The 22159-nt window shown below is 43.1% G+C and overlaps 1 protein-coding gene across 39 annotated transcripts in view; it reads left to right on the top strand.

Annotated features, from left to right (window-relative positions):
• Positions 1-22159, top strand: part of KALRN (kalirin RhoGEF kinase) — a 641465-nt gene that overhangs the window by 291178 nt on the left and 328128 nt on the right. For all 39 annotated transcript variants that reach the window (XM_070243654.1, XM_070243649.1, XM_070243655.1 and 36 more), the window contains one exon: positions 4819-4941. In XM_070243654.1, the coding sequence (XP_070099755.1) occupies positions 4819-4941 (123 nt within the window). The remainder of the gene's footprint in view (positions 1-4818; positions 4942-22159) is intronic.

The following is a 22159-nucleotide window of genomic DNA, read 5'->3' as shown; positions in this document are numbered from 1 at the left end:
CTTGAATGCAGACTGTGAGAGATGCTCAGATAGAGTTATGATGGGAGTATGGAACTGGAGACATTCACCCCCAAGCTGTGTGTCGGGGGGATGAGTTTGAGTTTAGTTCAGTTCAATATGTCTTAAGCAAACCACTCTGTGCTGAGTACCATGCTGTCTCCTGGGATCACAAGGAGGTCAGAGTCTAGTGGGAGAGACTGGCTGTGAGCAATAATTGTGGTTTGAAAAGAATCAGAGAAGAGTGGTATCACCCCAGCCTGGGTGGATTATTAAAGAGAAAAGCCTTTCCAAAACCAGTGATTTTGAGATGGCGCCTAAAGGCTGAGTAGGAAGGAGCCTGAGAAGTTGATATGGGGAGAAAATGATGCAGACATTTCAAATGAAGTTAAAAATAGTGAGGGCAAAACTCAGGAGGTGAGAAGCAGCTTTTGGGGTGTTTAGGGGTGAGGCAGGAATTCACTGGAGGCAGGGTTGAGAGGGGGTGGGGCTGGCCACACAGAACTTTGCATGTCAGGTTAAGGGGCCCCTCAAAAACTGTATCCCGGTGGAATGCCCCTTCAAGAACACATGGTTAATTCCATTTATGCCTAAGTGTCTTCTTCAAATGGATTTGGTGTCCCTGATTTTTCATTATTAATATCCAGCTATTTTAACAATTTATAATTTATTTTTAAACCTTAGTATGTAAAATTGCTTCTTTGAAACGAAAGGCACATCTTGCCAGAATCAGATTGACAGCTATCATTGGGTGCTACTTCCCACTCAAGTTCAAAGGCACAACTGTCATTTATCAAAGCCAGAGTGCAAATATGAAAATTGGAAGAGAACTTCAGAAAAGATGTCCTGTGTGCTAATCCCTCGTAACTCACTTGGGGTGACCAGTCCCTCCTTCCGTGCGGTTCGTGATTCAAGCTGTGCCCTAGGGCTCAGCCTTCCTCCTGCCTCTCCATCACCCCCATCCCCAATCAGCAAATCCTGGCCATGCTCCCCCCTAGATATTACTCAAACCTGTCTCTCCACACTGCCGTTGGCCGCATCTGAGCCACCATCGCCTCCTGTCAGGGTTTCAGCAGTAACCTCCTGTTCTCCCACCTCTATTCTCGCCTGCCTCCAGCTGATTCTCCACAAAGCAGTCAGAGCGATCATTTTAAGTGCAGGTCTCCTGAGGTCTGTCTCCTCCTTCCAGCCCTACAGTGGCTCTTAGGATGAATGCTGGAATCAGACTCAGCTCACCAGGGCCCAGCACTGTCTGGTTCCTGCCTTCTCTGGGCCTGTTTCCTACCCACGTCCTACTCAAGCCCTGCTGATCTGTTTAATTCCTCACTTGGTGAAGTGCCATTCTCTCAGGTCTCAGCTAACTTCTTCAGAGTTCTCACTTCTTCAGAGAAGCCTTCCCTGCTCGTTGGCACTTTTCACCTTTGCGATTAATGATGAATTGTGTGATTTCGCGTCTAGTGCTTGTTACCCACTTAGACCGAGTTCCTGGGGTCAGGGCCTCGCTTGCAGTTGTTTAATACTGCACCCCGGGCTGTCTCAGCGACCTGCACTAGGGCACAATAAGGCTAGTAGATATCTCTTTCAATATGTGAATATTCATATCCCACATCCTGAGGACCCCTCAGATAAAAACAAAAAGATAAAACCTCCTATTGTTGGAAATGCTTAAATACCAATTCAAAGCTATCACTAAGCGTGATTAACTATCCTGTACTATCCTGACTATAACTGATAATTGAATGTTTTATATAAGATCTTGTGGATCAGAGAAATTAAACAAGGGGCAGCTAATAAGGGTTACCTCGATGCGTGCTTACACTTTGGTAGGCTCCGGGGTATGGCTAGTAACTGTGTTCTTCAACCAATGATGTTCAGATTCTGGGACTCACCAGAAACTGAGGGACATCCAGACTTCCAGTGCTGGGCCTTAATTTACGGTGTGCAGTGTAATGGTCAGGTGCTGCTGGTGTCTGCTCAGAAGCACCTTTCTCTGCTGAGCAGTCTATGCAGGAAACTGGACAGTATGGGGGACAAGGATGGGGGACATGGAATCAAGGGTCAAAGGACCATGTGGTCCAAATGTGTGTATCAAGCCAGGCTGGCTCTAAATGAACTATCTGAAACAAAACAGTCAGAAATCAGCATTTTAAACAACACCTCATGTATTGATTATGTTTATCTGTCCTCAAGGACTTTTTCAGTTTCTATGTATTACTGAATTAATCGTGTTCACTTCTTAAACCATTGCCTTATATTTGTTAAACTGATTTCCGTGCAGTCCCTGAATCCTCACTGAGCTGCACGTTTTCCCCGCAGCTTCAGTTCTAATGGCAGAAGCTGGACTGAATGAGGCAATGTAACATCACAGAGCAGAGCTATGCTTAAGTGAAAGCCTCTCACGTATGAAATATATCGATTTTTAAGTGGTTACGGTAGAGCTAATTGAGTAAACTAAGTGTCACCAACTGAAAATGAATTGACATTTTAAAGAAAGCAAAATAACTTAAACAGGAAACAAACTGCTTTTAAAAAAAGTTTAAAAGTTATGAAATACCCCCCAGAGAGTATAAAAGCTAACCATTTGTGAACTAGTGGATGAAAAACACTCCTCTTTAACCAATTTGCTTTAGAATAACTACTTTTATTAGCTAGAGATAAAAAATGAAATGAAATGAAATGAAATGAATAAAAACAGTGCTGGACAAGCAGATCATACTCAGCTGCTCAAAACTAAATTAAAGAAAAAATTTGTAATCTGAAAGTCTGTCGTAAATTCCAAAGCATTCATGGAAGGCTGCAAGATAGCTTTTTGGTATATAAAAATTATTCTAAAGCTTCAATTCATTCTCATAAGGGGATTAATAAAAGTTTAAATATGCATAAAAATTGTAAAAATGCACTGTTCATAGTACGCAATATATAGGGAACTTGGTGATTAGAAATACTGATCTTTGACCTTGCAAGCTGGTGCTCATCATCCCCTTTACGATACAGAATTGTGGGACCAAACCATGGCAAGCAAGTAACAACGCACTCTCCTGATTTTTTTGGTTGAAATTTCACTGTAAGTTATTTGGAGAACCGTGGGCCCTTCTTTCTTCTAAGAAAGGAATATTAAAGTTCCTCTGGGTATGGCCTTTCAGTATTTGCAAAAAAGTGAAAATCCAGTTCCTTTACTACTGCAATTTGTTTTTACAGATGTTCCTCCAGAATATTCAAAAAACGTATTGCCAGAATTTGTTATGTAAAATGTTTAAAATCTCTACACCTAATGTTTAGATAAAGTCATTTTTTAAAAAGCCGTTTTTTTCTTCATTTTAGTGGATAAGTACCTGACCTTCTGGCTTTGTTAAGTGGGTGTTTGCTAAACCTCATTTTTATATTCATAGGGGTGTTTCTCTGAACTAATACCATCTTGGTCTGGGCTTTATGATACTGTCACTGAAAGCTTTGAAGGCTTTCATACTTTGCACAATTGCAGGCAATAATTTATCTCAAATGGCAGAGGAAGTGAAGCCAAAGGCTAGATTCTGCAGAGCCAGAACTCCCCTGCCTGGCTCCACAGAATCATGGAATGATTTGGTCTGCCTGCTTGCCACAGGGCAATCTGCAGAAGAAACAGAAAAATGGTTTAAAGCATTCTTTTAAACAGGCCTAGTTCATGTAAATCATTTCCCCAAAAGTCATTCTAAAATCTGAGAAGGCTAGTACCTCATTAATCCAACATTAAAGTAAAGTTCAGTATAGCAGGAGGAGAGTGGGCTCCGTTGAGTCTTGGCAGGATCTGTAACAGGTGAGTCTGTACCATAATTCTGATTTGGTACATAATTCTGTGGCCACTTGATTTATTGAGCGCCAGCTCCTCAGAGACCAGAAGGTGAAGTGCTTCCTTTCTCTCTGAGAGGCGCACATTTTTGTTAGGCCATCTGGGCAAACGCAAAATGGATGTTAAATGCTTTGATCCTCCCTACGTTTCAAGGCTTTTACTAACGGGTTTCCACTCTCCCTGCCAAGTGCCCTTCGGGACAACATATTTTCTCAGCATCCCCTCACTCATCCCCCTGCTGCACCAGCCACCTCTGTTCCAGCTTCTCTAAACACCAAGGAAAATGTCTTGGGGCAAAATCACTAGATCTTAAGCCTGGAAGAACATGGCGTCTCCACCGCTTCCTAAGAGAGTCATAGATACTAAAGACCTTAGAATTCAAAGACCTTTCTTTATTTGGTTGATTGGAGGAGAGGGGTGGAAAGAAGCCAGAATGGGCAGTTGTCCTGGTGATCAGCTCCCTTGAGCAGAGCTCCATCTGGGGACTGACTGCTCTGGAATCTCCTTCCAAGATTAGGAAGAGAGTCCCAGGAGCACCATGAGGCAGGACCCCATGACTGGTTGCCGCTGCCGTGAGCATTTTTATGGTGGAATGAGGGCCAAGGAACTGCCCTGACCTGACACTGCCTAACTTCTCACCGATATGTCTGACTTTATGTGGTTGGAGTACATGTGGTGAGAGGGTTAAACTGTGCCTGATGGTCTGTGTAACTTGTTTAAAATAATGGACTAATTAAGGCTGAGAACACTGAAAAAGTAACGAGCAGGTATTCTGGAGACCAAAGAGGATGACTTGAAGTTAGTTAAGGGTGAGATTGCTATATTGCCAATGACAGCAGTGAAATCCCATGAATCCACAGTGGATTGAACATTTTCACCTGGACCGCTGCTTTCTGATTGGGATGGGGACTCCAGGACTCTAGCAGTCGCACGTGTTGTCACATGTCTTTCCTTCTGCCAGAAAGTCATTGTTTCTCTGTTCCTCCTCTGACCAGGTGTTGGACTGGATTGAAAACCATGGTGAGGCCTTTCTCAGCAAACACACAGGGGTTGGGAAGTCCCTGCATAGAGCCCGGGCCCTACAGAAGAGGCACGATGACTTCGAAGAGGTGGCTCAGGTGAGATGCTGTGTGTGGTTGTATGTGTGTGTTTGTGTGTGTGTGTGTGTTTGTGTGTGTGTGTGGAGCCTGGTGAGGGAGACCAGGGCTGTGGATTGGTGTTTGGTGGGGCATGTCAAGTTGACAGCCCATGGCACCTCTGGGCTGCCTTCCTGCCTGGTGTAAGGAGAACTCTGTCTGTTCTCGGATCTCTACAAGAGTGGTCAATAGACCTTCAGTTTATGGTCTTCAAAGAAAATCTTCCTGCCAGCATGATCTGTAAATGCTTTGCCCACAGGTATTGATGGTGGGAGAGAATAACATTATTAGAACTGTCAACAGCCAAAGCTACCGCTTATGGTTGTCACTGCAGGTGACTGGGAGCTGAAAATCAGCACCAGCTCTGCCTGCAAAGCTGTGTGCCTTCCAGGTTCTGGAGGGAGAGATGGAACCTGTTCACCAAGCCATGCACCCCCAAGGCTGAATGTGCCCAAAGAATGCGCCTTTGTATCATTGGCACAATATTTAGTCTGTAATTTACACACTATTCAGCCTTTTAGCTGAGCTGCACACCTGGTCCAAAAAGGGCACCGTTTCCTAATTTGCACAGAGCTGTTGTATGAGAGGGCTTACCTATTTGTCTTAATAGAATGATATAAGAGGCTTTCTGTTCTGAGCCTTCATCCTCAAAATTTTATCCTAACTCCCTTATTCCTCTTTTGGGGAGTTTTCCAAATGGATCCTGAAAATCTTCATCTTCAAGATGAAGCACTGCTGTCCAGTTGTTTTGTCAGGTGTGATCAGTTGCAGTAGAAAATAAGACTCTTAAGAATAAAGCTGGGAAAGGTATGAGTGTAGAACAGAGAGGTGTATGCTGCTGGAGTGGTGAGGACAACAAAGCTAGGGTTTGCCACATCACAGCTTTAACCAGGGCTGGCTCCCATCACACTATGTAGGCAATCCTCAATGTGAGTGTCCTGCTGGGCATTGTGCAGAGCCCCAACCCTCACCCAGGGAGGCTGCCAGCCCCAGACAGACGTGAGCTGTGGGTGCAAAAGGAGAGGGCCTGCCAAACACCAAAGGAATCTGCTAAAGGACAGGAAAGTTGTGGAGCTACCACGTCTCTAGAGGAGCTGCAAGTGTATGCTGAAAAGTCAGAGCCCTAACAGCGGCCAGAAAGACTGAGTCAGCAGTGACCTGAACCTGGGGAATGCAGGTGTATTAGACCCCACCTATGGAATAAAGAAAACCTCGTATGGAACTCTTGTGCTCTGTTGGTGGGAATGTAAAATGGTGCCGCCACTGTGGACAACAGTATGATGGTTCCTCAAAAAATTAAACCTAGAATTACCATGTGATTCAACAATCCCACTTCTGGATGTACACCCCAAAGAATTAAAGCAGGGGTGTGGAGAGATATTTGTACACCCATGTTCATAGCAGCATTATTCACAATACTCAAAATGTAGAAGCAACCCAAGTGTCCATTTACAGATAAATGGATGAACAAAATATGATATATACATCCAATGGAATTATTTAGCCTTAAAAAGGAAGGAAAATGTGACACATGCTACAACATGGATGGAACTTGAAGGCGTTATACCGTGTGAAATAAATCAGTCACAAAAGGACAAATATTGTATGAGTCCGTTTATATGAAGTACCTAGAATAGTCAAATTCATGGAGACAGAATGGTGGTTGCCAGGGGTTGGGGTTAGAGGGAATGGGAAGTTATTATTTAATGGATGCAGAGTTTCAGTTTTCCAAGACAAAGGGTTCTGGAGATGGATGGTGGTGATGGTTGTACTGCAGTGTGAATCTACTTAATGCCACCGAACTTAAAGAGTTTCACGTTATGTATGTTTTACCACCGCCACCACCACAACAAAAAAAGCATGCCTCATAGCCAGACAAGGACCTTCTGCAGAATGAGCTGGGCTATGCCAATGTGATATAGACTCAGGCCCAATGTGCCTTTGGTGGACAAGATGTAGCACAGACCCTAAATATCTGGGTAACCAGGCATTCTGGGTGCCTCTCCAGCCTGTTAAAGAGCAAAAGATGGGAGAGGGCCACATGGACTCCCTGTCTGCTAAGAGTGGGGGTCATGGTACCTGGGACAATCTGTTGGACTAGAACCATACCATAGCTTTGGTGCTCTTGCCTTTCATCTGTCCTTTGGTGCAGCCCCTCCTTACTTGGGAAGGATGTCCCCAGAGCCACCCACAGCCCTGACTCAGCCCACTTCTCCTTGCCCTCTTCCTGCTACAGTCTCATAGGCAATGCCAGCATTAGTTATAGACCCATGAGGGGGTTGTTTTGTGTGTTGTTACAACTCAGCAAGCCTGGTGGCCACCCCAACTTCAACCCCGTTTCTCCCAGTTGCTCCTCTACCTTCTCACTGATGGCTGATATGCCTTTCACATGGGACAATGCCTTTCATTTGGCAGCAGAGACACATTAACGTAAATTCATACTAAAGAAAGAATGGACACATTTTTGAGAGCTTATGGTTCCATTATGTATTTTATCTCCTACCAATCCTGAGTGATGGATAGCATTAGCCTTGTTTTATAGAAGATGACACTAAGGCTCAGTTCTTCAGTGTGCCCAAGTCATGAGACTTGTCGGTGGTTCTACTGGGATTCAAACCCAGGTCTGTCTGACTCCAGAGTCGTGTTCTTACCCTAACTCCCTGCTGTCCCTTATTGAGGAATAGGAACTGGGTGTAAAATTCATTTCCTAGTGCCAGTTTTCTCATGGAGAGTACAGACAAAGAGCATGAATTGGGGGGTTGGGGGAGCATGCTGCTGTGGCCATCCCATTTGGCATATGTTACAACTTTTCCCTGGCCCTGCCCACAAGTAATCTTGGTATAATCTCTTCTTCCTGCCTCTGCTTTCTGATGCGACTGTATCTTTGTGAGAGAGAAGAGAGTTCTACCTTCCAAAAGGGTCCTGCTTTTTGGAGGAGTGTTTTTCTCTGGAAAGCGGAGCAGCAGATGTGGGCCACAAAGGGAACACCTACGCAAGAGACCATGAGGTCCCTGCATTGCCCTGTAAATAGGCCCCCAGAAATGGGTCTCCTAGTCTGGAAGTTAATCCTGTCTCATGTCCCCATCCCCACTCTGGGGAAGGGAGTGGGCAGTGGAGCTGCCGAGCATCCAGGAATTGGTAGTTCACATAGGAAAACCAACTCCCACCATGGCGTAGGCAGATGGACTGTTGGTAGCTGCCTGCCTCAGCCCTGCGTTGTTCTGTGCAAGGTGATCATCACGCTCAGGTGGTGAGAAAGGGGGCGATCCAGGCGAGGAAGGGCACTCTCTCTCTTGCTTCTGCTCTCAAGTAGGTAAGGGCTACTGGAAGGAGAAGGGTGGATTTAAGCAGGAATTGGATAATGCTTGAGTTAGCCAGAGATCAAAGGCCCAAAGTGAAAGTGTAGAAAACTTGCCCCTTGTTGTTTTGGGTTGCTGATTATGAGCTATGGTCAGGAAGGGTGTCACACGTGGTGTGAAGTAGGATGCTGGGGGTCACTTGTCAGCAGTATTATAGAGGTTCATGGTTCAGTGAAGAAACGTCTTTCAACTTTATGATTTCATCATTCTTTGACCCGAGGCTGATATGAGAAGGGAATTCTGAGCTCCTGTTCTCTGTATTCAGGTTTAAAAAATTGTCTTGAATCAAAGCAGGAGAGCTGTTGCATCTGTTACAGCTCCTGGAAATTTGCCCTTCTGCAGGGAAGAGCAAGCCCCCAAGCAGGGAAAATGACGATGCAGAGCGAGAGGTCAAGGGGCAGCTTGAAGGCCCAGAACAAATATGTCTTCACCCTTGGGATAGTGGGGGCATCTGTGATTCTCACCATTGGTCACTCTTTCTGTAAAGACATTTAAGGCAGTTATTAAAATAAATATAAATGATATCTCTGAAGAATTAAGGTAGCAACCCCTTATCTGTCATTAAACTTTAACTTAAATGTTGTGTTTACTAGCTCTTGAACATGTTTTAAACAAATTCTTCACCTGTCGTTTGAAGGAAGTGAATTAAGTATTCATGAGTCCTCAGTTCATCCTGCAGATGGCACTCGTTGAATAGCCTACATAGACGCTGAGCTGAGGGTGGAAAGGAGCCACAGTCAGGACGGCCTGATGGTGGAGGCTCCTGACAGGCGGGTGATGAGGGTCCGTGGCCAGGGGATGCACAGGGGTCTGTCTCTACAGGTTTTTCTAGTCCAAGTTACTGAGATTGTCCATGTTCAAATGGAAGAACTGAGTACTAGTGGGAACCTCTTCTGGTCCGGGTAGATACTTAGCTCAAGTTACCAACAAACATCAAATGACTCAGGTCTTAGTGTAAATCAGATTTTAAAAGACACATTATATTTTTACTTTTTTTGTGTGTGGCACGTTAGGTGTCATCAGGAGTGTAAACAAGTATAAGATGGATTTGCTGCCCATAATAGCATAGCTGTCAGGGCATAGATATGTCCATGGCTGCCCAGAAGGTAGAATGGAATAGGGTACTCCTATTTTGTCCTGCGAGATTTGCTACTACTCTAAGGAGGGTTCTCAAGTGCCTGTGGTTTAGATAGCAGCTGCGCCTGCTCTGTTAGTGGTCTGCTTTATGACTTCATTATCTGAAATGCCAGACTTTCTGTAAGCTAGCTTAGTCAAAAATTAGCAAGCATTTCCATTCAAATATAAATTATCTAAAATCTCAAAGCATAAAATCCCATTTAAATAGCTAAGCATATTAAGTAGCAATTAGTGTAACATTTTTGGAAAAACAAACCATTTAGAGAAAGACTTGAAAGATACAGGCACAATTAAGTACTTCATTCTGTACTCTCTGGTTAGTTGTTTCTCTATCTGACTCTTACTTTTTCTCAAACTTGAATAGAATACATTTTAAAAAAATCATTCTGGGACTAAGGGTCAAAATCAGCAAAAATGGAAAGGAAACATTTTAGTGGACCCGTCAGTAACCTTGCCCATCAAAGATATTCAAAGTATAATCAGCTAACCTCACAGAGTACTAAGGGCAAATAAAATAGGGTAATCCATAGAGATGGACAGCCTGTGCCCTCAGAGTGGGGCAGGAACCCTCATCAGTTTCCATTTCCCATCAAGTCTCTGTGTTGGGCACCATGGAAAATTAAAGAGATGCACTGTTTCTGTCTTGAGAAACCCACAATCTACTGAAAAACATGCAGCAAACATATTCTAACCCTCTAAGAAGGCTCATAGTAAAAGAGGAGACATAACCTTTACCCTTTTAGGGTCTTCAAGGAACATTTCTAGTGAAACCAAGAGAAACCATTAGTTCATTTGGCGATCCAATAAATACGCCTGCCTAAGGGGTGGTGTAGTGACCTTTTGAGTAAGTTCCATCTTTCTTTTCATGCCTGAGATGGTGACCAATTATAGCATCTGCAAATGCAAGCAGAAGGAAAAGGTGGGAGAGCTTAAATAGATGCTTTTTCACACTCCAGCTTCTTAGAGAGGATGAAAGGTTCTTAGGCAGGATAAAAAAAATAGTGCCGAAGAAAGCCAGGAAAATGCAGAGAAATTAATGTCATGAAGTGGGCAAGTAGAAGAATGTGAAACAGCAGAGAAATGAAGGACAGTCTTACCCTTTGGATCTTGCGTGGTAATCTTCCCGTTGGAGTGGATTCAGGATAGTCCCTCCACGGAGCAGTGGGGAGAAGTTGCTGGCATGAGCTGATGGGAGGGGTCTTGTGACCACTCTCAGGAGGAAGAAAGATGTTTTATGTTGTGGATAACTCCCAACCAAGAGTTTGGAAGGTCACTTTTTTACACTGGATGTGGAGAATTGAGAAGGTGTTGAGGTCAATATCCAAGATATTGTAGGAGCCTGGCAAGAACCTCTTACCAAGATCATGAGTTGTCCCCTCGCTTTCGCTGCTTCCTGTATGGAACAAATGGCACACTCAGAAGAAATTGGGACTGCATTTCTAATGACTTTAAAGTTCTGGGTAGCAAACTGAAAGATTCAAAAGCACAGGTGGTGTTTTTGTATTTTGTTCCATGTGACGGCAATGACTATGGAAAAGAAGGGAGGCTTTGAGAAATAAATGGCTGCCTATGTAGATGATGTTTAAAAAGTTTTCTGGACTATATCCTACAGAGCCAGGATGCTGGACTTCTGGTGAGGGGTAGAGTGCATCTTGTAAAGATTGGGAAGGATATGCTTTCACAGAAAACCTTGTTGATCTATCTAGAAGGATTTAAGTAAATTTTAAAGTGAAAGGAGAAAATTATTCTGGGAAAGCCAAAACCAGATATATGAGGCAGCACAAAGGTGAGATGGAGAGAAGCACCTTGTGAAGGAAAGGCTCTTAGGTCACCTTAGGTAAAAAAACGGTACCAAGAATATAGACTGAAAACAATATGTATAGCCTTCCTTACCCATATATCAACAAAAAGCATCCATAACAAGTAAAGTACTTAAACTTCAACACAAGAAGATAAATATGGTAAATATTCCTGGGACTTTAGGATGTTGAGACCATAAGTAGAAAATGTCAATGGAAGAGGATTTTTTGTTTAAAGGATTTGTTCTAATGGGAGGGGTGAGGGCATATCAGAAAGGTTCACATCTTTATGAAATCTATAAGCCTGAGGGTAGTAAACAATATGGAGAAATAGTAGAGATAAAAGGAGATGGATTTTAATTAGTCTTTGGTTGGTAAACATGATGTAATCTACACAGAATTCAAAATATATTACACTGTACACCTGAAATTTATATAATGCTATAAACAAATCTTACTGCAATAAAAAGAAAAAAAAAAAGGAGAACAAAAAAGAAGGCATGATTGTTACTGGAGAGCAGCATGGTCTGCTCTATCAGATGGAAGATCTGAAAAATGCTATTCTGATATGGTTTCAGTTCTGGCTCAAGGAAAACTATGATGGTGATGAGAGCCCTCAAATTTCCTGGCGTCTCTTGTAAATTTTGCAACACTGTAAATAAAACATCAATAACTGATGAAAGCAAAAGGTTCTGCATGGTAGAGAGGGAATATCATTATAGAAAAGCTCGAAAGAGTATAGATTGTCTAGACTCTCAAGAACCTTGACCTTTAGATGATAGAGTTTAGGCTCTACTCTCAGAGTAAGGAAAAATATTAAAGACTTTTGAGTGATGACGTAAATTAAAATATAACCTCTAAATCAGAGAAATAAGAATTTCTCTGTATGTTGGCTGTTTAGATCACATATGGAATAGTGTGCCTAATTTTAGAAAATATATTTTCAAAGGGATATTGACAAACTATACTGTGACTGTTGGAAAGATGCCAGGAGAGTAGAGTTGAAGTAACTAAATATGTTCAGTTTTGAGTAAATAACGTTTTATGGAAGGCAGGGAGGGTGGGTTTGATAGTTGAAGTCTCCCTGTAGCAGAGATAAGGGTGAAAGGTATAGTGAAGACAATTTTAGCTCAATTCAGGTATCACTTCTAACCCACGGTTGCTTTTTTATGAGCTATTCAAACCAGAATTAAATGTCTTGCGATGTAGTGTGCTCCTTGTCACTGGAGGTTTTCCAGTAGAGGTGAACATTTTCCCTTAGGATATAACATCCTCAAGCTTTCTCATCTTAAAAACAAGCAAACAAATAAAAAGAAGCCAAGACTACTTTCTGGACCCCACTTTCCCCTGTTTCTCCATCCCTTCATAGCCCAAGTTCTTGAGAGAAGAGTCTGTATTTGCATTTCTACTTCCTCACCTCCTAGATGCCCCTTGACACCTGCCGTTGGGCTTCTATTCTCTCTGGCCAACTGAGGTTGAACTTACCAAAGTCTTCATATGAATGCTTTTTTTGCTAAATCCAAAGGACAGTTTTCAGATATTAATCAGTCTTTCTGAAGCACTTGACCCTGTTGATCACCTCCTTTTTTCGTTCTCTTCTCTCAAGCCTTCCATGACACCATGTTCTCCTGGTTTCTTTGTTGGTCCTTCTTGGACTTTCTCCCTTTTTCCCAGGATTTGTTCTTTAGACTTTCTCTTCTCACTTTACACTCCCTGCATGATTTTATACTCTTTCTCAGACTCAGCTGCCACCCCTACTTGATGGCTCCCAAATCCATGTCTCATCTCTGATCTCACCCCTGAGTGCTCTGTTCATAAATCTGTTGGATTTCTGGACACCTTTCTTTTGATTTCTCAGAGGGTCTCAAGCTGAATGTGTCCAAAATTTATTTTATCATCTCCCACTCCTTCTTGGTGTGCTCTTCCTCCTGTATTCCCTATGCCAGTGAAGGCCATCAACTACCCAGTTGATCGAGCCAGAAACTTGGAAGTCAGTATTGATTCTCCTCTTACTCTCACCCGTCATGAGTCCATCACAAAGTCCTACTGATTCTACCTCTTTAATGTGTCTATTTCCCTCCTCTTCATTGCCACTTCCTTAGATCAGAGTCTCATTATCTCTTGGTTGGAGTATCACAATACCCTCCTGTTTTACCTGACTCCAGTCATGGTCTCCTTAAATCTGTCCCCATAACTGCCACAAAACTGGTTTTCCTAAAATGCACATGTCATCATGCCACTCCATTTATTATGGAACCCACAGATGGCTTCCCATTGGGATAAAGTTCAAACTCTTGATGTTATAAACCTTTTATGTCCTGGGGACTGCCTTCTCTGGCTGTACCCCTCCTGTGCTCCCTCTAGCCCACCCTTTCCTCCTGATGTCCTGGAGTTTACCTGAACATGCCATGCTCTCAAATCTCCTGCTGTCTCCTCTTTGATCCTTCCACCTTTTTAACTCTGACCACCCCTGACTAACTTATATTCATCTTTGAACATTCATCTCAAATATCACCTCTTCCAAGAAGCCTTCAGTGACTTCCATGGTTTGGATCAAATTCCTCTTTTCTAGGCCTCCTCTTATTCTGGTCACATCCCTATCATGTTAGTTATCACACAGTGTTGTAATTAATTTTATGCTAACCTCACTCCCCAGCTGGACTGTGACCTTTCTTAGAGCAGGAATTTTGTCTCATTTGTCTTTTTATCTCAATGCCTAGCACGATGAGCATAACATGGAGTGGTACTTGAAAAGTAAAGGAATAAATGGTATAGAGGGGATTCCTTTATTGCGTAGGTAGCAAGGCCAGATGATCTCTGAGGCCCCTTCCAATTCTAAGAATGGTAAATGGAAGAGAGGTGCATAAGATGAATATTCATAAGAACACAGGCCCCAGAATCATATAATCTGGGACCTAATTGAGAGCCATCCTGATGGGATTAGTGAGACTGAGCTGGAGTCAGCCTGGACAACCTCAGCCCAGGATCTGGCACTTTGGAAGAAGCATCTTTTGAGTCAAATTTTGAGTGAGTTCTGGCTCTGCTCTCTGCTGGACCTTGGCCTACTTAGCAATTAACTTGACCAGTATCTGGCCTGAGTCTTCATTTCCATTTTCTAGCCCAAAATGGTGGACAACACTTGGCCCAGCCCAGGAGATCATTTTTTATCTTCCACCTTTTGCTAAGCTCAGGCTATCATTAACCAAACCTCCTAATTTCCAAAATGTATCCCCTTTGCTAGCTCCTCAAGCCTATTTGAGAACCCCACTCAGTTTTGAGTTCCCATCTATTGGAACATATGGGATAGTGAAGAAAAGTGTAGTATCTGCAGTCAGTCTGTTCTTTCCTTTCATTGGCCTTGGGCCTTGTTACAATCACTTAATTTCCCTGAGCCCCAGTGTCCTCTCTAAAATGGAAATAGTGACACCTGCCCTGAAGAATGATGTGAGGGTTAGAAATAAATATGGCAAGTGCCTAATAGAGAATTTGGTTCATAGGAGGAACCAGATGAATGGTGGCCTCTGTGGCAGAAGTGGTGACTGTGGTAGTGGTGGTGATTGAATACATCCAAGCCTCACTCCCTTCCAGGCTAGGTTATCAAGTACTGTGCTGTCATCTCTCAAGACTCAGCTTGGTGTGGTCTGCTTAACTATTTTGCAAAGAGTAGGCCTGTCCTTTGAGATGGGCCAGGTGCCAAGGGGACAGATCAGCTACAGGTACTGATGAGCTAAGCCCTTGGGTTAAGCATTATGGAAGAGGTGGCCATCCCATTTGACCAGCCAGAACCAAGGAAAGGCAATAGAGTAATGGTGTGTCCTGCCTAGGAGTGGTGGGTAGGGGGTACTCAGCACTGGGCATCCAGGAGCCAGTACGTTCAGAAATCCAAGGAGGATGGACACTTTGCCTTGGGAAGGCTCATAACAAATAGCAGGGCTCTAGCCACTGGGCTGCAAATCAGAGGCAGGATTGCTGGAGCACCAGGCAAGGAAGGGCTGGCTCTTACGGACAGGGCAAAGTCTAGTTATCAAACCTGGGCCCCAGGGCAGGGCTGAATTGGCTGCCAGTGGAACCTGATATGGAAGACAGTCTGTTGGTAAGATGTGTTCCATTTGATTTCTGTAGCTAGACTGGAGCTGAGCCTGCCATGGGGCCCCAAAAAAGGGAGAAGGAAGCAAAGAGTCTGGGCACCAAGTAAGGGCACTCTCCCTTCTAAGGATTCTCTGATTCAGTTGGCCTCCTTAGAGGGGTACCAAGTGTGTAACTACTCGTTTCACTATGTGACAACATATTTACCTTGCACAGTGAAAATAACATACAGTTGGGAAGAATAAAGTTATCGTCTCTCAGCAGCGTTGACCCAGTACAGAAAGGAAACAGAGAACACTGTTCCAGAGGAGAGCTTTCTCATCTGCTCAGTATCGATTCTGAAAGCAAACCACATATTACCTACCATGTCTTCCAATAATTGATTGCAACATAGGTCAACCTGCCCAGATTAAGAGAAATCAAATCGACCTCCTTTCTCTTCCTTTCTTTCATTTCTGTGACACGTTGTGAGCAAGGAATGTGCTTGCTGCTGTGGAAGCCAGCATATCTAAGCTGAAAGTAAGAGGGAGCACGTGATGGATTTACATACGGGGGAATGTATGCGAATTCCACAATGGAAATATTTCTCCTAGATAAAAATATTTTTCAAAGTATTTGCAAGGTTTTAAACCTGTGCTATAAAGACAAAATAATAACTGCCATTTATTGAATACATACCTTTACCAGAAATATTTCACTTAATCCTTGAAACAACTCTATGGAGTAGGTTTTAATATTATCCTCATTTTCCCGATGAAGAGTCAGGCCTAGAGAAGATCATTCAAGTGCAGGAGGGAAGAATTGAACCCAGGTCGGCTGACCCCAGAGCCCACACGATTCTAGCACACATACATTCAGAGTAATGGGAAAAAACTGAGTTTATTCAACTCTCATTTTGATTATTTTTCCAAGTGAAGTTTCTATTTTATTTTTACCTTTTTATTTTTAATTACAAAACTACACATTTTCAATATAGAAGTGGAGATGAGCAAAAATGAGCAAAAATAATCCACCTACTCAGTTGTCTAATTGTCTAACAGTTGCTAATACTTTGGTGTTTATTCTTCCAGACATTCCCCTATTTCTATGTGTATGTACGTTGTTCACCAGCTTTTCTCACTTAATGATATATCCTTGGTAATACATATATATCTACAGTTATTTTTCTTTGCTGGTGAAGTCTTTAATATTAAGACTTCTTACTCTTGGCTATTAAAAGCAGGTACAGTTATAAGTGGGTAAGGAGAAGCATTGAAAACAGTGGGCTGGGTTGAAGCCAAGCATTCAGAATCTTTTCCCAAGAGAAAGCTTCAGAGAACGGCGATTTATAGTGCCCTCCCAGCCTTTTCAGGTCCCTATTGTAGGTGTGTGTGTTGGGGCCTGAGGACCTCCCAAGCTCCTCACCCTGGCTGGGGTGGGGCACAGTGATGGTGCTTGTGGTGGAGAGTGCTTCAAAACAGTAACATTGGTAGCCTCTGTCCTCCTCCTCCTCCATTCTTCTTCCTTCTTCCTTCTCCTCCTCCTCTTTTTCCTTCATGTCTGTCCCATCTTCTCCTGGGAGGTCCTTTCCTGAAATAGGGGCTCTATTGAGGGTCCAGGATACAGCACTCAGCTCTAGTCCAAGTGTGGTTTCAGGTGGGCAGAGTTTTCCAGGACCCCTCAGGGCTCTGTGATGTGAGTACTCCTTTGCTGTGGTATTCAGGGTGATAGGGAAAATCAGGAGTGTCGGGGCTGTAGGGTAAGGGCTTTTGAGAACTTGTGGGTAGATGATGCAGCTGAGGTAGGCTACAAGTACCAGGAACCAGCCCCTAAGAGCCCTGAGTGAAAGAGCTTCAGACTGTATATTATGCAAACCAAAAAATAAACACACATTACCAATAAGAACAACCCACCAAGTGGATATGTGTCTTTTTTCTCTGCCAATGAGCAACCAGAGGCATTTTCATGAGCCAATTTTGTTTGGAATAAATTTTTAACTGGAGAAAAGCCCGCTGCCAGGTTCTGACAGGGACAAAGCATTACATCGAGTTATTCCACCTGGAAAGGAAGCCAGGTTTGGGGCAGAGGGAGCTGAGCTCTTATGGCCTCCTGCAATACCAGGTGACCTCCCAGCTGCATCAGGATTGGTGCCTGTATTTGTCTTGGGATCCGCAAGGCAAATGCCCAGCCAGCCCAAGGCGCTGCCCTTGGGTTTCAGCGGAGAATGGTGCAACTGTCCTACTGTATTCTAGGAGCTGACAACCCTACATATTGGCAACCTCAGCTGTAATTACATATCTCCATGGTGTTTCACACTGTGGGCTATTTTGTACAATATATTTGAACCTCAATGATGCCAAGCATGGATTGAAATAGCTCTGGTGGACTTTAGTCCATCACATGCCTAGAATTTGAAAATAACAGCAAGGGAAGGGGGCAGTGAATAAGGCTAAAAAGAGATCTCCAAATCCACATGATAGGCATTTTTCTGTTTTCTCCTTCTTTGTGAGACTTGGACTCTGCCTTAAATTATGGACTCTTTAGTGTCTTGGAAATTCACACGGTCAGTCTCATTTGCTTAAAAAAATACAGCTAAAGAAGAGAGGGTATTTGGGTGCAAACCTTGGCTCTGACCCACCTGCTTTACTGGTCACTCTGGTAAAAGTTTTACAAGTTTATAAAGTTAGAATAGCTTGAGATTTGACATTTACTCCAAGAAATTACATTCCCATGTGGTTTCAAGTGGCCAGAAGCTTTGGTACCAGATGACCTTGACACAGGGTAATTTCCTAGATTCTCTTCTTTCCCTCTGCCTCACGTGAAAGCCACTTCAACTATTAGTGCCATGATCTCCCCGTCAACCAAATGAGAGCTACAGATTCTTCCTACCTTCTTCCTTGTGGAAGGCAACGAGATCCAGTGAGAAGGATACAGGGATGGGAACACCTTGGTAGGAGGCCCAGAGCCACATGTATGTACGGGTCACCTAACCTCACCAAATCTTATTTCTACATCTATAAAATGGGAATAATATTTATTCCATCATAGTTGAAGTAGGTATTAAATGAGATAATGTACTTAAAAGCACTTTACGTCTGGAGCACAGAGGGAATGTAAATTACGATCATTATTATTTGAGGGATATAGTGACAGTTGATGAGATCATGTCTGGAACGCACTCAGAAAAGAGAAACTAAAGATATAGAGAAGATTGATGATATTGCCCCATACTGGGTGCTTCCCAAGAGAGAGAATGTGCTGACCAGTCTCTGAGTTTAACTGGACTCTTCATGCCTAGGGCTTCTTATACTGTTTGAGGGCCAGATTCCCATGAGGAACAGGATTAACTGGGGAAAGTTTCCACATTATAAAGCTAAAGCTAGTGATTTAATGAGCCTTGTTCTGATGTTTGTATAAGAGCAGATTCATGAGACTTTGGGGTCAGTAGTGGATTTTGGAAAATCAAGTGGAAACAGCATGATGCTTTGTATGTAGTGCGCTCTGACCAGTTGTCTTACATGCCCTTCTAACCAGAGAGAACAGGGAAGCCCTGCTCACAGTGACCTGCTCAACAGCAAGCAATGTCGCCCCAGCTCATGCCCAGCCCTTCCAGAGAGCCCTGGGGGTCTACAGTGGCTCTTGAGTCTACCTTTTTGGGATTCTGTGAAATTATTCACACCTGCCAGACCCCATCTCCTAGCCAGCTTGCTCCTATGCATTACATTACCATGCACATAACACTATTGTTTCTTTCTCCCTTTATAGTGTTGAGGGTGGGTTTGTATTGAATTGCTCATTGTTCTTGCCAAGGCTTTCAGGACTATGAGGATTATGGGTGTAGTCTGTGGTCATGAAAGTTAGTTCTTGGCCTGCGAAAGTTAGGAACATTTAGGAGCTCCAGATAAGAGGTGAATGATGGGATTTGAGCCTGGATCTTAGGACCTTTCCCTGTCTCTTGATCCAATCTCCAGCTATTCAGATTCTGCCCCGTTCCCTGAGGGCCATAAGTGGGGAGACTTTGATCTCCCATAGGATCTCTACTCTAAGAAAATGTCCCAGTGGGTGAGTCTTTTCACTCAATCTTCTAAGGAAAGGAAGTAGGAAGAACATGTTGTTTGCTTTTTGAAAGTGGGGATCCTGAGTTCTCAGAGGGCCCTGGGTCTTGACCAACCGTCTGTGGTGAACAGCCCTTAGTGGATATATGGTGTTCTGTCTTGGAGCAAATGTCTGAATCCAGCCCTCTTTGAGAAGAGTGTGGAGGTGGCCCGGTTCTTAGGTTCTGCTTCTTCTGTTTCTCTTGCATCCCTCACACCCCTCCCCACCACTCTTCCACACCACATGGCCAGTTTCTGGGGCTTGACCCACAGTGAGGACCAGAGCTAGGCTCTCTGACTCCAGAACTGAGCTTCTCTGAGGATAGTTGGGCCATTCTTCTTGAAGAGACATTAGCTACTTCTGCCATGTGCCACCAACAAGCTTTCCATCACCAACCCTGGCTTGAAGGAGAACCCCCAGGACTGTAACTGTCTTAGTTCCTTGCTAAGGCCCCTCACATCTTCCCGACTTCCCAATTTGGATCTCTGCCTGAGTCATTTTCTTGCCTGGCAGATTCCTCCCCTTGCCTTCACATTTTAGACTCTAAAGTTGGCTCAAAAACTTGCCTCTTTCTGAAAACTTCTCCACACTTATCCATCTTACCCTGATGGCTCCGTTACCTAGTGTGCCCTCAGCATTAAATCACCACTTTATACTACTGTCACACCTCATTTCTTTCGCGTCCTTGGAGAATGAACTGTTCTACATAATTTAATTTCATAGAAAACCAAGACTTAACCCTAAGCACTTCATGCTGCAACTTTTCAAATTTCATTTCTATTGATGGTGAACTTTCTGAAATAGAGTTTCAACTTTCCGTGCCTTGTATACAAAGCAGCCTGAATGTAATTCGCCCCCTTTGTTTTTGATGCCTTGGGGTGCACAGCAATGTTCACTAATTCCAGTCATGAGTAGAGACACTCTAGGGCCACTGCAGAGGCTAAGGTTTTCCCTTCAGTGAGGGTCCTTCCCAACACTGCAGTGTCCTTCTAGGGCTGGCCTGTGTTCAGGGGGGCCTGATCAGGGAATACAGCCTCTAGAGTAATATGTGTCACTCCTTGCGGGCTCTGGAGCGGCCCTGTGGCTAACAGCCATATTTCTCTTAGGTGATGATGATGATTTTTATGATACACCTGGGGAAGGTGAGATGTAAGTGACCTAGGTCTTTCTAAAGCCACTGAAATCCCAGTCCCTGACTGGACCAGCGAGACCGGAAGAGGGAGAATGATTCTTCTAGAATTGGATCTCTCCTATTATCACTTTCACTTTTGCATCACTCCATCTTTGTTTTGCTGATTTTCATTTAAAGAACCCTAAGCATTTCAACCCACACCAGCATGTCACTTTCATATTCCAAGTACCAGAGGACTGGCCCTGCCTGTCACACTGTGCTGCTGTCATTCAGCTCCTTGCCCTGGGCACTAGGGCTTTGATATTTATATAATGATGATAGGGAAGCCTTTCAACCAAGCCATACAGCCCCGTTCCAGACAGAGGCTCTGGGGAGTGTTGTCCATGAGGCTGCCTTACTTTTAAGTATTTCCAAATTTGACATGTCTCTTACTTCTGGCTGCTGAGGAAGACAACTCAGGGTTATGGGTAGTTGATGCTGGCACTCTGCCCAGGGAGAATAATTTCTAGCACTTCATAGGTGATTATTTTTAGCTGGGTCTTTTTTACATATATATGTCATACCAAAATCATGTTTCCTCTGAGCTATGATGAGCGATGTCATAAAGTCCAAACTGAGAAAGGTGAAATCTCTGACTGGGGGCTACAGAGAGATTTTACAATTTTTGTGATTGTATATTTCACTGCGGTTGGTCAAGCATTAGTATCTTCGGGATCCCAGAACCAGGAAAATTCACTCATCTCTAAGTTAAATACATTTGTAATGAAATTTATGTGTATTTCTAAATGCGCTCAATTGACATAAATATATTGGATCCTTATCTTTTCCTTTAAAATTTCTTTTGTTTGGTATTTTTCAGATTTTGAAAGAGATTCCTGTTTGTTTTAATAACAAGTGAAACCGTTGCAAAGATATGTAAATAAAAATGCTAATTACCCCTCCACTCCTACTTCACAACCCCTCCCTCCCTAGGTAATCACAGTTATCTCGCACATCTTTCTTACACATACAAAATAAGCAAACACATGGAAATACAAAAATTTTGTTTATTTTTGGGAATAATTTCTAAAGAATACCTTGCATATAATTTTTATACTTTAAATGATTTTTCCATTTTTTTCTGATTATAAAATTAATACATTTAGAATATTTGGAACATTATGAAATTAATATGTTAGAACATTTGGAAAAAAGGAAATAATGGAAAAGATAAATCATCCCTAATGTCACTCAGAGATAATTATATATAAACTATTAATATTATTGGCAGATTTCATTCAGCACAGCAGAATGCAGAGAATGTTTTGCTTGGGGGTCAAGTAAATGTGATTCCAGATCACCATCTGCTATTCACCAGCTATGTGAGCTTACTCAATTTCTTTACCTTTCCAACCCTCAGTTTTCTTATCTGTAACGTGACATAATAGCATAACCTACCACATGTAATAATGTTTGTGAGTGGGTCCAAAACTGGCAGCCATCATCATCAGTAGTAGCTTTTCCCAAAGATAGACAGATAGGTAGACAGAAAGAAAGGAAGAATCAGAACTATACTTTGGTTTATCCTGACTTCTTCACTTAATCTTATATCAGGAACACTTCCTCAGATCACT

Source organism: Equus caballus, chromosome 19, assembly GCF_041296265.1.
Source record: "Equus caballus isolate H_3958 breed thoroughbred chromosome 19, TB-T2T, whole genome shotgun sequence".
Taxonomy (NCBI): domain Eukaryota; kingdom Metazoa; phylum Chordata; class Mammalia; order Perissodactyla; family Equidae; genus Equus; species Equus caballus.
The sequence above is the reverse complement of the archived record's forward strand: the minus strand, read 5'-3'. Positions and strand labels throughout refer to the sequence as shown.